At 46.9% G+C, this 12,959-nt stretch overlaps 1 protein-coding gene across 3 annotated transcripts in view; it reads right to left on the reverse strand.

The window, feature by feature from the left end:
• The window catches only part of PLEKHG1 (pleckstrin homology and RhoGEF domain containing G1), a 228,083-nt gene that overhangs the window by 17,263 nt on the left and 197,861 nt on the right, over positions 1-12,959 (reverse strand). For all 3 annotated transcript variants that reach the window (XM_067701771.1, XM_067701772.1, XM_067701773.1), the window contains 5 exons: positions 10,720-10,902; positions 10,534-10,629; positions 10,283-10,369; positions 4,075-4,108; positions 1,627-1,722 (listed from right to left, as the gene is read on the reverse strand). In XM_067701771.1, coding sequence (XP_067557872.1) covers positions 1,627-1,722; positions 4,075-4,108; positions 10,283-10,369; positions 10,534-10,629; positions 10,720-10,902 — 496 coding nt within the window. The remainder of the gene's footprint in view (positions 1-1,626; positions 1,723-4,074; positions 4,109-10,282; positions 10,370-10,533; positions 10,630-10,719; positions 10,903-12,959) is intronic.

Genomic DNA, 12,959 nt, shown 5'->3' on the forward strand with positions numbered 1-12,959 from the left:
TGAGCGAAAAGATAAGGCCAGCATCATTTGCAAAACCAAATCAAGTTTTTTTCTTTATAAGTGAATTATTAGCTTATGGGCAAATGAATTGAGCTCTAGAAATTTTCTATCAAATTCATCTAAATCCTGATTGCTTAGAGATACTTAGCAGCAAGACATTTCCTCCATCAAAACTGTAGGATAAATAGTAAGCTGTGCGATCTGGGGTCACCTAACAGAAAACCAACCCTACCAACTAGTAGAGCAATGTTCTGAGCTTTAACTACCACCTATAAGTGGATAACGTTCAATTTTATATTCTTCTGCCAGAGCCCTACCGCAAGCTCCAGGTCTCAGATGCCAACTGTCCATCTGACGTGTCCCCAACATGCCCATAGACCCGGCAAACTCAACACGTCCCAGTCGCAGCTCACCAGTCTCCCCCATCTGCTCTTCCATTTGGATTCTTATCTTAGTTGTCACTCACATTACCCTCCCTAGTTAGCGACCAGGACATCATTTTAAGTTTCTCCTGTTTTCATCCATCATGGTCTTGTGGGATCCCAGGAACACTCCACCCCAATCACCACTGTCTTATTCCAAACCTTTACCATCTCTCGCCCAAGCTAGAGGAACAGCCTCCTACCAATTCTCCCTGCCTACTTCATTTTCCACATCGAGCCAGAACTCTCATTTTAAAAGGCAAACATTTCATTGCTTAAAATCCTTCCATAGCTTGCAGGATAAAGTTCAAACCCTCTGCGTGGCCTACTCGGCCTTCCACGATCAGGGCCCAATCTGTACTTCCAGCCACATCTCTTTCCGATTGACCTTGCCCACCTCTACCTCCGGCCCACCTTGCAGCCAGGCCAAACAACTGGCAATAGCTGTCTGATCTAAGGTACGCTGGCTCAAGTCTCAGGGCCTTTGCATGTGCTATTCCCACCCCATCAGGCTCCTCAGCTCCCAGATCCCATCTGGGGTACTGGTCCTCTACTCTGTACGGCCTTCTCTCTCCTTCCTAGAGGGTTCACCTCTCTCCTTTGTCTCCCCGCTCTTTCTTCCTTTCAACCTCTACTACAGCTCCATTGTATGAACTGGTATTTATTCAACCTTTTTTTGACTCTCCCACTAGACTACAAACTCCTTGCAAGCAGGAATCCTGTGTATTATTCGTACATTCCCAGTTCTTAGTACAGTGCAGGAAATTAGGTAGATACTCAATAAATGCCGATTTAAATGGAAAAAAAAATCCGAGGGCTAAGGGAATACCACACGAAGTCTGGTTTAGCAAATGTGTGTTAAAATTTTAGGTCTGAATACTCTCTGGGATGCGTCATTTACAGGATACAATTTTTCACTAGCGATAGTAAAGAGAATTTAAGTACCTGCAGGCCAATGGTAATAACATGCTATACAAGGTGAACTTAGTTGATTGACATGTTTTTTTATATTCACTGGAAAATAGAGAGTTAAGTAGAAAGAGTTTTAGAACCAAAGCTTGAGAGCCCCACCTGGAGGCATTCTCAAAGGTATTCAAACTGGCGGTGTGCTCAGAAACCGGAAAGAATATACCTTTTTGTCACACTGAAAGGGACTTTCACGACTAACGCCCCATAATTATCTTGATTACCGCATCCTATTTACCAGATTTTCTTCTTAGCCGATATGAAGCAGAACCATCTTTAGAGCCACAAAAGGCTTTTGTCTCTCCCTCAGGACTGTAACAGAAGCCTGGGTAATCTGTAACGTAAGAACCACATGCATCTATAAGAAGGAAGCGTTCCGGAACGTCTCAGCAAATGGGTAGGACTTGTTTTGATACCTATGGATTTACTCTTTTTCGTCAGGCATGGTAGAATCCCTCCTTCCATAACTGGTGTTGAATATGCATCTCAAGACCTTCTGTTTACTGACTGCTGGAGTGTGTTAGCAAGCTAGCCCGCAACCCCTCCTCCGACCCCGCCCAGCGCCCACCAGGCACACACAGGCACTCTTTCTCTGTACTCTCTTCTTTTCACCCTCTGGCAGAAAGAGCTCTAACCATTGGCTCTACTCTTACTAGAAAGTTAGTTCAAGTGTGTAGGGTGTGATAACTTCCTACACCCACTCAGACTCATCTGCAGCTCTACGACCCACAGTGGTCAGTCAGTTCCATGAACATGAAAATCCCTGCAGCTGAACTTGCTACCAAGGCCCCTGACAGACTGCGGTGATGGGCCACAGCAGAGGCCCTGTCAAGGTAAAACCAAATGGAGAATTCCCTCTAGGTAGCAATTTTGTGAGGCATTGGTCCTCGGCGTGGCGGTGGAGGGAGGCGAGCCCTTCCTGCCCCCGTGGAAGTTCTCCTCCCGGGCAGCGACTCTCCATGTTTTTCTAGACGTGGCTCCTTTGAACATGTGATGAATGGTTTAGGTTCTCTTCCCAGACAGGGGGTTTTCATTTTATTTCATCTAAGGGGTACACAGGTTTTGGATTAAGAAACTCTGGTCTAATCCTGAAGTAGTGCAGCGTATTCCAAGATCATCTGCACCTAAAGCCTGAGGGTAAACAATTTTAGGACACGGCCGTAGACTGGCGTTCTTCAAATCGGGGTTACGGCCCTTCAAGGGCATCTGAAGTGCAAGAAAGTTCTGAGGACTGTTAAAGACCACATACACTTCTCCAGGGTCAGAGGCCATTTGGTCCAATGGACTGGCCTGCTCTGTTCACAGCCAGCTGAGACCAAAGTCAGGGTAGGGCAAGTAAGGTTATTTTCCTAGGCTGAGCTGCTCTGGCCCAGGCCTGGCCTGGCAGAGAGGCACATAGCACCGTTAGAGGCTTCACATCATTCCGTGCGCTCACAGAATCTTAATGGTGTCCAAGAGCTAGCTCAGAGCCTGGGAATAAATAAACAATGTTGAATGTAGCTGCTCACATGGAACAGCTGACCTCTCTGGATCCCCATCTTCCTCCATCTTTTCTCCTGATTCTCACCTGCCCATCCATGACCTTGCCTTCGCTTCAGAGCGCCCAGATATATTATATACATTATATATATATATATATTTATAGAAGAAATAAGGGGTACATTGTGCAGCGGAGGAAATATAGCTAATATTTCATAATAACTGCAACTAGAGTATAATCTTTAAAAACTGTTGTACACGTGTAACTTATATAATACTGTAAATCAACGATACCTCAGTAAAAAGAATCTTCGAGAGATTTCCACTGAATAAAATGAGCGGCTTCAGAGAACACAGGGCAAGGAGCCCCAGCCCAGCTCTCTGGTGGGGATCACCTTGCATCATTTCTCGGGATCTCACGGACGCGCAGTGGGGAACCTCAGTGACAGTGGCGGTGTTCATTTTTCTACTTCAGTAATGTTTCTTTATTTCCCCCCCCCCCGGAGAATTAACAACCAGCAGGCTGGGGGGTGGGCTGGGGTAGGGTGGGGTAGGTGAATCAGCGTTTGCTCTTGGGGAAAGATTCCTCAAAAGTAAGTTATTTAGAAAGTTTTAAGTAAAAGTTTCTGTCAGACCTGGCTGTAAGTCTTTAAAGCTATTGCTTCTTTTTAAATTCTATTTAATCTGGGAGATCACAAGGATGTGATAAGTGCTTCGAACAGGTCTTATTTTATAAGACCTCACTTATATTTATTCTCTGACTGCTATGAGAAGTCCAGAGACACAATAACATATGTGGGGCAGTTGTAATTTTAAAATGTGACCTGCATCTGGAAAACCAATACCTATCTAGTTAGCGTGATTACTGCAGATAATCAACATAGATTTTCCGCTAATGGAGTGAGGTGGGAAATGCATTGTGGGACCATCATTTTTGGTGGTGGCAGAGGTGGGGCATATCTTACACTGTGAGTTGATGCAGAGACCAGCGGCAAGCCGTCGGGGAGCTCACAGATGAACCGAGAAATTATTGTAGAAACAAGCCAATGGGTTAGAAAGAGGGTATACTGTCTGCTGGCTCTGTTTGTCAAAACAGTGAATAGAGAGCTGCTACTTTCCCACAATGGACGTTTGCCATAAACTTGTAGAAACTTGAGAGAGACGAGGAGACAATGAGATTTCAAATTGTGTAGAAAACAAAACTTACGAACGGCATCCATTTCAAGTATTGCTTGCTTGGCCTGAAAGAAAGAAGGTGTAGCTATAACTGCAGTGACCTTTTTCTGTCTCTTCTTTAAACTACCAACCCTAATACGGGTCTTCTCCCACCTGAGTGAGTGGTTTTGGAAAAGCTTAAAGAAAAACAAAACCAAAACTCATTTCTTTTAGGCATTAACACATAGTTCAAGGGATTCCAACAGATGAGCATCCGTCCTCGTGTGGGTGGTAGCTGCTGCACCACTGGTGCCCCAGAGCTAAGCTTACAGCCCTCACCTGGAGAGAAAGGAGGAAGGGAAGGAGGGAGGGAAGGAGGGGGAGGGAAGGGGAAGGAGACACAGGCAGGGAGGTGTAGGAGGAGGAAGGGAAAATAAGAGGGAGGGAGAGAAACTTTCACTGAAGGTTCAAAAACCTGGCTGAGCAGCGTATCAAAATCTAGATTCCTGCTACCCAACCCTAGTCTACTGAATCCAGCCCTGATCTATGGAGCCAAAGGCTCAAGGGACAGGGCCTAGGACCTACACCAGCAGCCCTCCCCGTATCTTTGGGGCATTATAAGTCTTCTGAGCTGAATGCAAACTAGTTGCTGGACAGTTCCCCTGTCCTTCCAAATATTATGCAATTATCATCAGCTGACTCTCCCAGCACCCCTGTACCTACCATCACTTGTGTGTGCCCTAGAATCTCCCAGAGGGGGAGAAAGAGCTGCGGTGTGGGAGAAGGACCCTGGAGGACATGGTTTGTGCTCCTGGCTTTAGCACTTAACGAGGCAGGTGCTCTCATATTCCTGCATGTGTTTCTTCGACCTTAAGATGGTAAGATAGGAGCGACCTTTCAAAGTTGCTACCAGGACCAAATGACAGGCACTCAACCCAAGTTAGTTACCATTTACTCCCGCAGGGGACTGGCCCTGAATACCTTGACTCTTGCTTTCTCTGCATACAAACTTCTCCCCGACTCAACCCCCGAGCTTCTGAACTTTATTGCTTTGAGGCTTCTTTTTGTGTAATTATTGCCATATGTTATCAATGTATAGGGAACAGTGAAAAGAAAAGTTAATGGCCTTAACATGAGTCATCTTGCTGAGGATTCAAAGAAGAAAAAAACTAGGTAGGTTTTCTCGCCTCTTTCATGTCATTTTCATTTTTCAAGGTAGTGTAATGGAACCTACAAACATTATGCTAAAAATAACTTTAAAAATAATTTTACTAATACTTTGTCACAGTATGTGATGATATCACAGTAAAAATGTCTGGGCTAAGGGGCAACCAAAAAAAAAAAAAAAACAAACCACAAAACAATGCAGTCACCTGAGTTTTGAGAAAACAAATGCTTAGATTTTTATGACACTGATATTTCTATCATACATTCAGAGTTTGAGGTTACTAGTTGAAGTTAATTTCAGACACAAACGTTAGCTCAGTTTCCGTGAGGTGCATTGGCAGAACCATGCGAATATACAAAATGCAACAGTCTCTACCTGAACCTTATTCCCAACTAATCTGGATGAAATTTAGTTTCTATGCCACGTATACAGATGGGCCATATGGCTAATTCCCAGCAAGTTCCTTGGTATCCATAAACTTGACTTCGAGAACTCAGTATTTTTTTTTCTGGTCTTGACATTTAATTCAAAAAAAGTCTATTCCCACATTTTTCCACTAGGGGTCAGCCAGAGACTATCACTGAATTAAAGGAATGGAAGGAGGTTACAAGGAACCTAACCTCTGCAGCTGTGTTAACAGTAGAACTGTGGTACATCTTTTTTTTTTTTTTTTTTTTTTTTGGTACGCAGGCCTCTCACTGCCGTGGCCTCTCCCGTTGCGGAGCACAGGCTCCGGACGTGCAGGCTCAGCGGCCATGGCTCACGGGCCCAGCCGCTCCGCGGCATGTGGGATCTTCCCGGACCGGGGCACGAACCCGTGTCCCCCGCATCGGCAGAAGGACTCTCAACCACTGCGCCACCAGGGAAGCCCGGTGGTACATTTTTTGATGTTTGTTCCCATTATGTAATTCTTTTATTTGATAGGAGTAAATATAGTTTGAAAGCTTCAAGAAAATAACTTAAGAAACAGTCTTGAGAAGAGAGAAAACTTCAACTTAGTAATAATCCTGCTTAAATAAAATAGAAAATTATCATTAGCTCATGGTGGACAAAGTATATTAAATAAGTGTGCTTTCATTTTCCCTAGGAATAACGTGGTTAAGATCAACTTTGGATTCAGGAAGAACTGGGTTTGAATCTGGGCTCAGTCGTATACTAGTTGCATAAACTTGGGCAGTTTACTTTCCGTCTCTGAGCCTCTGTTTTTATTTCTCTAGAATGGGGAGAATAAGACCTTTCTCATAAGGTGTTTTGCTAAGGGTGAAATAAGAATATAAAGTACTCAGCACAGTGTATGTGTGCTCAAGAAGCTGTAGCTAAAAAAAAATAGAACGTTTACATCTATTTACACCTAAAAGGGTCAGGAACTTGGACCAAAAAACCACAATTCTACTGTGACTCTATTAACCATTATAAAACACAAAGGGAAAACTGCTTGGAATACACACCCCTAGTGTGGGAGAAAGAGGAAGGTCTGTAGCCTAGTTTCACTTTGTAATGGCCAATAACTGATTTTCAGAAGCCCTTTGGCAGTTTTGATTTTCCCAGGGACAGGTAAACAACAGGTGGGGCATATCAAAGACACACTGCCATTGCTCAGAAGGGCATTGCCAGTGACAAGGCCAGCAAACAAGTGACTAACCATGAAGCAAATGCAGTCGCCTCTCTGCAGGAGCTACGACACCTCGCAACACCCTGATGAGATGAGACTCATGCTTAAGTCAAAGCACACACCTGTGCACATTCATTTCCTGGGCACCGAATCACTGCTGATAGCCCCTGAGAACAAGCTTCAAATACTTTTCAAAAACTATGCAAAGAGCAACCAGACTTTCCTTTCTCAGAAATCTCAGATCTCCTTCTTTTCCACCCAGTTCTACTCTCATGAGCATCATCGCATTTACTGCTCCACTTCATTCCTCCTCGCCTGGGCACGGACCATTTCCCCGCACGCGTGGATATCCATTCTCCACCCTCACCTTAGTTCCTCGCCACTTTACTTCTGATCACCCATCCCTCCACTCCAGAACAGTAACACACAATCATAGCCGCCCCCAGAGCCTCATCATCATCCAGAAGTGCCCTCCCTTTCCGCAGGACTCCAGAAGTCCCCTCTTCAATTACAGATCTCGGTACTTTCCATCTCTCCACCTTAACTCTTGCTGAACCAGTTCTCTGACTTATCCTTCAACCTGTGCCTATCTTCCCGGTTGGTTTCACCCTCCACTCAGCCTGGAAATCATGCTCAGTCACTGCAGGTGGGATGCTGGGTGGCACTGTCTTCCCATGCCCACTTAACCTTCACCCTCACCGCTCTGCCAGTCCTCAGCCTTGGGGAACCCACCTGCGCCCCATGGCTCAACACTAATGTTGAAGTTGCTGGATCAACACACACATTCATGGTGGCCAGCTTCAGTGGGCCTAGGATCCTTTCACAGATTACTGTAGTCATCCCTACTGACTTGCTAGCCTGTGTTCTTTCTTTCTTTCCTTTTAGTTTTTTTTTTTAAGTTATTCATTTTTGGCTGCATTGGGTCTTCATTGCTGCACACGGGCTTTCTCTAGATGCGGCGAGCGGGTGCTACTCTTTGTTGTGGTGTGCAGGCTTCTCATTGCAGTGGCTTCTCTTTATGTGGAGTATGGGCTCTAGGCACATAGGCTTCAGTTGCTGTGGCTCGTGGGCTCAGTAGTTGTGGTTCGCAGGCTCTAGAGAGCAGGCTCAGTAGTTGGGGCGCACGGGCTTAGTTGCTCTGCGGCATGTGGGATCTTCCTGGACCAGGGATCGAACCCGTTTCCCCTGCAATGGCAGGTGGATTCTTTGCCACTGCGTCACCAGGGAAGTCCCTAGCCTGTGTTCTTTAGCACGTGTTCTGAACCCCTCCACTTTCCCTCGGACATCCAGCCCCATCTTTGCTTCACTCACCCAGTAGATGCCGTTACCACCAACTTCAGTGAAGGCAAACCCTTTCAGCTCCCTCAAGTCCACCTCAAAGTTTATCCTTTCTCATTTTTCTTCTCCCCGGGCTCAGGGAAGATATTTCTGACCCTTTCCAAGACTAACCCCTACACCTACTGGTAAAGTGAATATAAATAGTGTAATTAGCGTAGAAGAGGCGAATAGATTGATTACCTTTGTATGGAGCCGCACCAAGTTTCTGGTTCCTAAGACCAATGGGATTACTTCTATCCTTTAAGTGTTTTCAAAAGCCATATTGCAAACATATGGAGGCGTGCATTAGCCATTCTTGCATACTTTTTCAGTAAATAAGAAGTTTTGAGCTTCCAGCATCAAGTTCACGATCTAATGTTTTTATTAGACTGTATTTACAGTACATGCCCCCATCCCCGAAATTCGGGGGTTAAGGATGATCCTATTCTGCCATCTCCCTGGGGTCACATTCCAAGGGGTGTTCCACCTCTTATCTTTACTGTCTCCTGTTCTCTTTCCCTGTCCCCTTAGCCTACATGTCCACCGTATTCTTCATGAGGGCAAAGCATCTTGCTTTGATCTTACCTCCCCTCAAACTACCACCGTTTGTCTCTTCTGAACTTTGTTTAAAAAAGAAGGCTACACCCAGTCTGTTCCTTACTTCTCCCTTGCTTGTCCACCCACCGCCCTCTCGCCCTTATCTCTCAGTTGCCAAATCTAATATGTACTTTTCTGTTCGAATCTGTCTTCATCTCTGCAGGCTTTGAGATGGTTACTCCACTCGTTCTCGGAGACATTCCTTCCTTTGTTACCACACTTTTCTCCTTCGGTTTTCTTACTGCCTCATTCCGCTGCTCTGCCTTTGGTTCTTCTGCAAATCCCCCAACCCTTGCTGGTCACTTAGATGTTGGGATTCCCAGGGGTCCGTCTTTCCTTTACACGTTTGTGTGGGTCCTCCTATCAAATCTCGGGGCTTCGGTGACTGTGTGGAGAGACCTGCGTCTCTCCCTGCAGCTGAGCCGCCCCTGCGCATGTGTCCCTGCTGCTCCCTCTGAGGCCCATCCAATCGGTCCCTCCCCTGGGCAACCCGTCTTGGAACTCACAACACCATCCTCTTGGCCCAACTCCTGACTCATCCTTGACTTTTATTTCTCCCTCTCCTCATGCACTTGGTGGGCAAAATCCTGTTCCCCCTGGTTCCACGATGGGCTCTGCCTCTCCCCCCATCTCTTATGCTCCCTGGCAGTGCCCCTCGTCTCTCTTCTAGGCCACTGTGGAAGCCTGCTAATTCTTCTCCTGCCGCCACTCACACTCCGCCAGCTGAACCGTCACACTGTCCCAAAGTTACACTGTCAGAACACAGGGCGGCCCATGCCACGCCCCCCCACAAAGCCTTCAGTCGTTTCCCACCACGAAAATCCAGGCTCCTCAGTGTATGTGTTCAAAGCCCTTCAAAGGCCGGCTGACTGCTTTCCACGTTTCTAGTCTTACGTGCTACTCCATCTCCTGAGGACTCGACCTTTCCGTCCGGGCACACTCTGTGTGCTGTGAACACAGGGCCCCTGTTCACACCTCCTTGTTTTTTGTTTATGCTGTTCTCTCAGCTTGGTTTCCCTTTTTCTTTTCCCCCACTTAATAAAAAAATTCCTCCTCCTTCAAGACTGAGCAAACAGGCATTTTCTTTCCTCTCCTCACTCGACTGTAAACTTGAACACTATTCTTCCACAATACTTGGCTTATACCTCTATTAATTCATCACATCATTTATACGACCAGCTCCCTGGTCTGCAAATTCCTTCACGGCTGAGTCTGGGTCTTGCTTCCCACAGAGCCTAAGCCAGCTTTATCCGCCCCAGGTGCTTAGCACACCTTTGAATAATTCTCAGAACTGCCTTTATGTTCTACTAGTTCTCTAGAAATTCCCTTACAGTCTTTTCCTTACTTTTCTTCTTTCAAGCCACAAAAGGAACAACAACAAACCAAAAACTCTCCACCGAGTCTCCCTACATATGAATCGTTTCAGTACCAATGGCTGGTTCGGTTGATCCTTACGTAGCCTCTCAACTGTCTTAATCTGGAAGATGCACATTTGCTGCCGTCAGGCTGTCTTTCTGGGACTTGAATTCCTTTCAGTGTTACTGTTTGCGGCCCTCACGGTCTTACCTTAGCTGGAATCTTCGCCGCGTGATTCTCCAGGATCAGCCTCTTGAGGTGCAGAACCCACAGGCGTTTGTCTTGCTGCGACTTTGCCTACCGGGAGGAGATGTGGACAGTCACGCCACCCCGCTAGTCGCAAGACACAGACACTCCTAAGACCCTCGGACTGGATGGGACACACGCGAGGTGGCCAGAAAGTCCTGCAAAGGCCTCCAGCCGTGACGCACAAGGGCGGGGAGGCGAGGGGGTGCTGGTACCTGAACGGTGTGCTGCAGCTTGGGGTTCTGGTAGTGGAAGACGCTGAAGCTGAGGGGCTCCTTTGGGATCACTTCCACCAGCATGAGGTTGCCGCACTGGAGGGGCGGGCAGAGAGGGGGAGGCAGGCTCGCAAGAGGATGGAAGCAGCGCCCCAGTCCTCGCCCGGGACCTCTATTCGGACCTACCAGGATGTGAGCTTTGTACGTAAACGTGTCGTCTCTCTTCTTGGTGATGAGAAGCAGCTTGTCAAAGAGGAAGAGCGTCCGCTCATTCTTGGCCCGCTGGAGGCGGAAGGTCCCCTCGAGAACTAGCTCCCCGTAGCTGGTCAGGTCTGGCCCCTTCCAGTTGGTGAGCAAACTCTGTATCTCCTGAAACAGTGAACGTTCCCTGTGATTAAACAGGAGGTGGGAAGGCAAGACGGCGAGGACACAGGGGCCCATTTGCTGAGCCTCAAGAATGGCGTCTAAATACCTGCGACGGGGGCTAAGGGCCCTGCGTGGTGTCTGATGTGTCTGCATTTATGGCTGGTGTCACTTCAGGGTTAACAGAAATGAATCAAGTTGTTAACTGACGAGTTGCCAATTACTTCTTTCCATCCCTCCATAATCCCTCTACTAAGGCAGTGGAACTGTCTTTCACAAGCCAGGTAAGGAGGCTGCTGGTGTGTGGCCTTCTCAGCTGTCCTTCTCATGATGTGCTCACCCGCATTCTCTGGACGAACACCCCCAGAGCTACTGACCTGAAAAACCTCTTTCCAGAAATCGAACTCACACCACAAATAAGTAACGCAAAATGAAAGCCTGAGGAAAATCACACAAGATACATCTCAGAAATTTCCTGATGTTAATCCCCATTCATCTGGGAAAAGGAAATGAATGTTTCTTCGCCACTGTGTTTTTAACGGAACTTCATAAATATCGATAGCATGACTTTGAAGTTTCTTTAGGATTTACTGTACATCCCTATCAACGTTTCTAAAGGAAGCTGATGTTGTTATTTTGGAAAAATGAAAACATTCACAAACAGCACTTAATTGAGCAGCCCATAAAACCACCTAAAACTTCATTGGTTGAAGATAGAAATGGAGGTAAGTCTGAGCCAGAGTCTGATTTAGTGGTGTCTTCAGACTGCTAGACAGACTCTTAAGCTATGAAAAACCAGTCAGTTAGCCATTTCTGAATATCTAACACACATTATGTCTGACGTTATGCCACAAAACACTTGAATGATGAAGCATAAAACCTTTCTTACTGCTATACAAAGCAGATACGGCCTGGAAGATTAGAATGTCATCTTCCTTTGGACTTCCCTGGTGGCGCAGCGGCTAAGAATCTGCTTGCCAGTGCAGGGGACACAGGTTCGAGCCCTGGTCCGGGAAGATCCCACATGCTGCAGGGCAACTAAGCCCGCACGCCACAACTACTGAGCCTGCGCTCCAGAGCCCGCGAGCCACAACTACTGAGCCCATGTGCCACGACTACTGAAGCTCACGTGCCTAGAGCCTGTGCTCCGCAACAAGAGAAGCCACCACAATGAGAAGCCCGCGCACCGCAATGAAGAGTAGTCCCTGCTCGCCGCAACTAAAGCCCGTGTGCAGCAACGAAGACCCAACGTGGCCAAAAATAAAGGAATAAAAAAAATAAAAAGAATGTCATCTTCCTTTGATTTTTGATAGTCAATTGCGTCATACCACACTCTGGCTGCCTATAGATGAAACCTAGAGTTTTTTTTTTTTTTGGCTGCATTGGGTCTTCACTGCTGTGCACAGGCTTTCTCTAGTTGCGGCGAGCGGGGGTTACTCTTCATTGTGGTGTGCGGGCTTCTCATTGTGGTGGCTTCTCTTGTTACGGAACATGGGCTCTAGGCGCGCGGGCTTCAGTAGTTGTGGCACGTGGGCTTAGTTGCTCCACGGCATGTGGGATCTTCCCAGACCAGGGCTGGAACCCGTGTCCCCCTGCATAGGCAGGTGGATTCCTAACCACTGTACCACCACGGAAGTCCCGAAACCTTGCGTTTTGTTCAGAGGTATGGCCTGAAGAGCGTAGCTCTTTTCGCTCCTGAGTCAGATGTAGGTGCTCTGCATAGCATGGAGTCACCCTGAGCTTTGCTTTTATTCCAGGGGCAACAAGGAGCTTAGGACTAGCCTCTGGGCCCACGTGACCTTTTGTTTTTAAATAATGCATCTTTTGAGATGCCCAGGACATGATTGCTGACTTAGCATCTATCCAAAGTTCCCAGGAATTTAGGGCTCAAAATGTTGACAATGGAAGGGATCTTAGTAAACGTGTCTTATTTTAAAAGTGAGGAATCTAAAATGCAGTGGTGAGTCTCCTCCCCAGTGAAACTGTCAAGGACCTGGCTCCAGACTCAGCTCTCCTTCCTCTGAGTCCCCGTCCCATCACCACTTGTTTGCCACCTCATGATT

This window comes from Pseudorca crassidens, chromosome 13 (genome assembly GCF_039906515.1).
Source record: "Pseudorca crassidens isolate mPseCra1 chromosome 13, mPseCra1.hap1, whole genome shotgun sequence".
NCBI lineage: Eukaryota > Metazoa > Chordata > Mammalia > Artiodactyla > Delphinidae > Pseudorca > Pseudorca crassidens.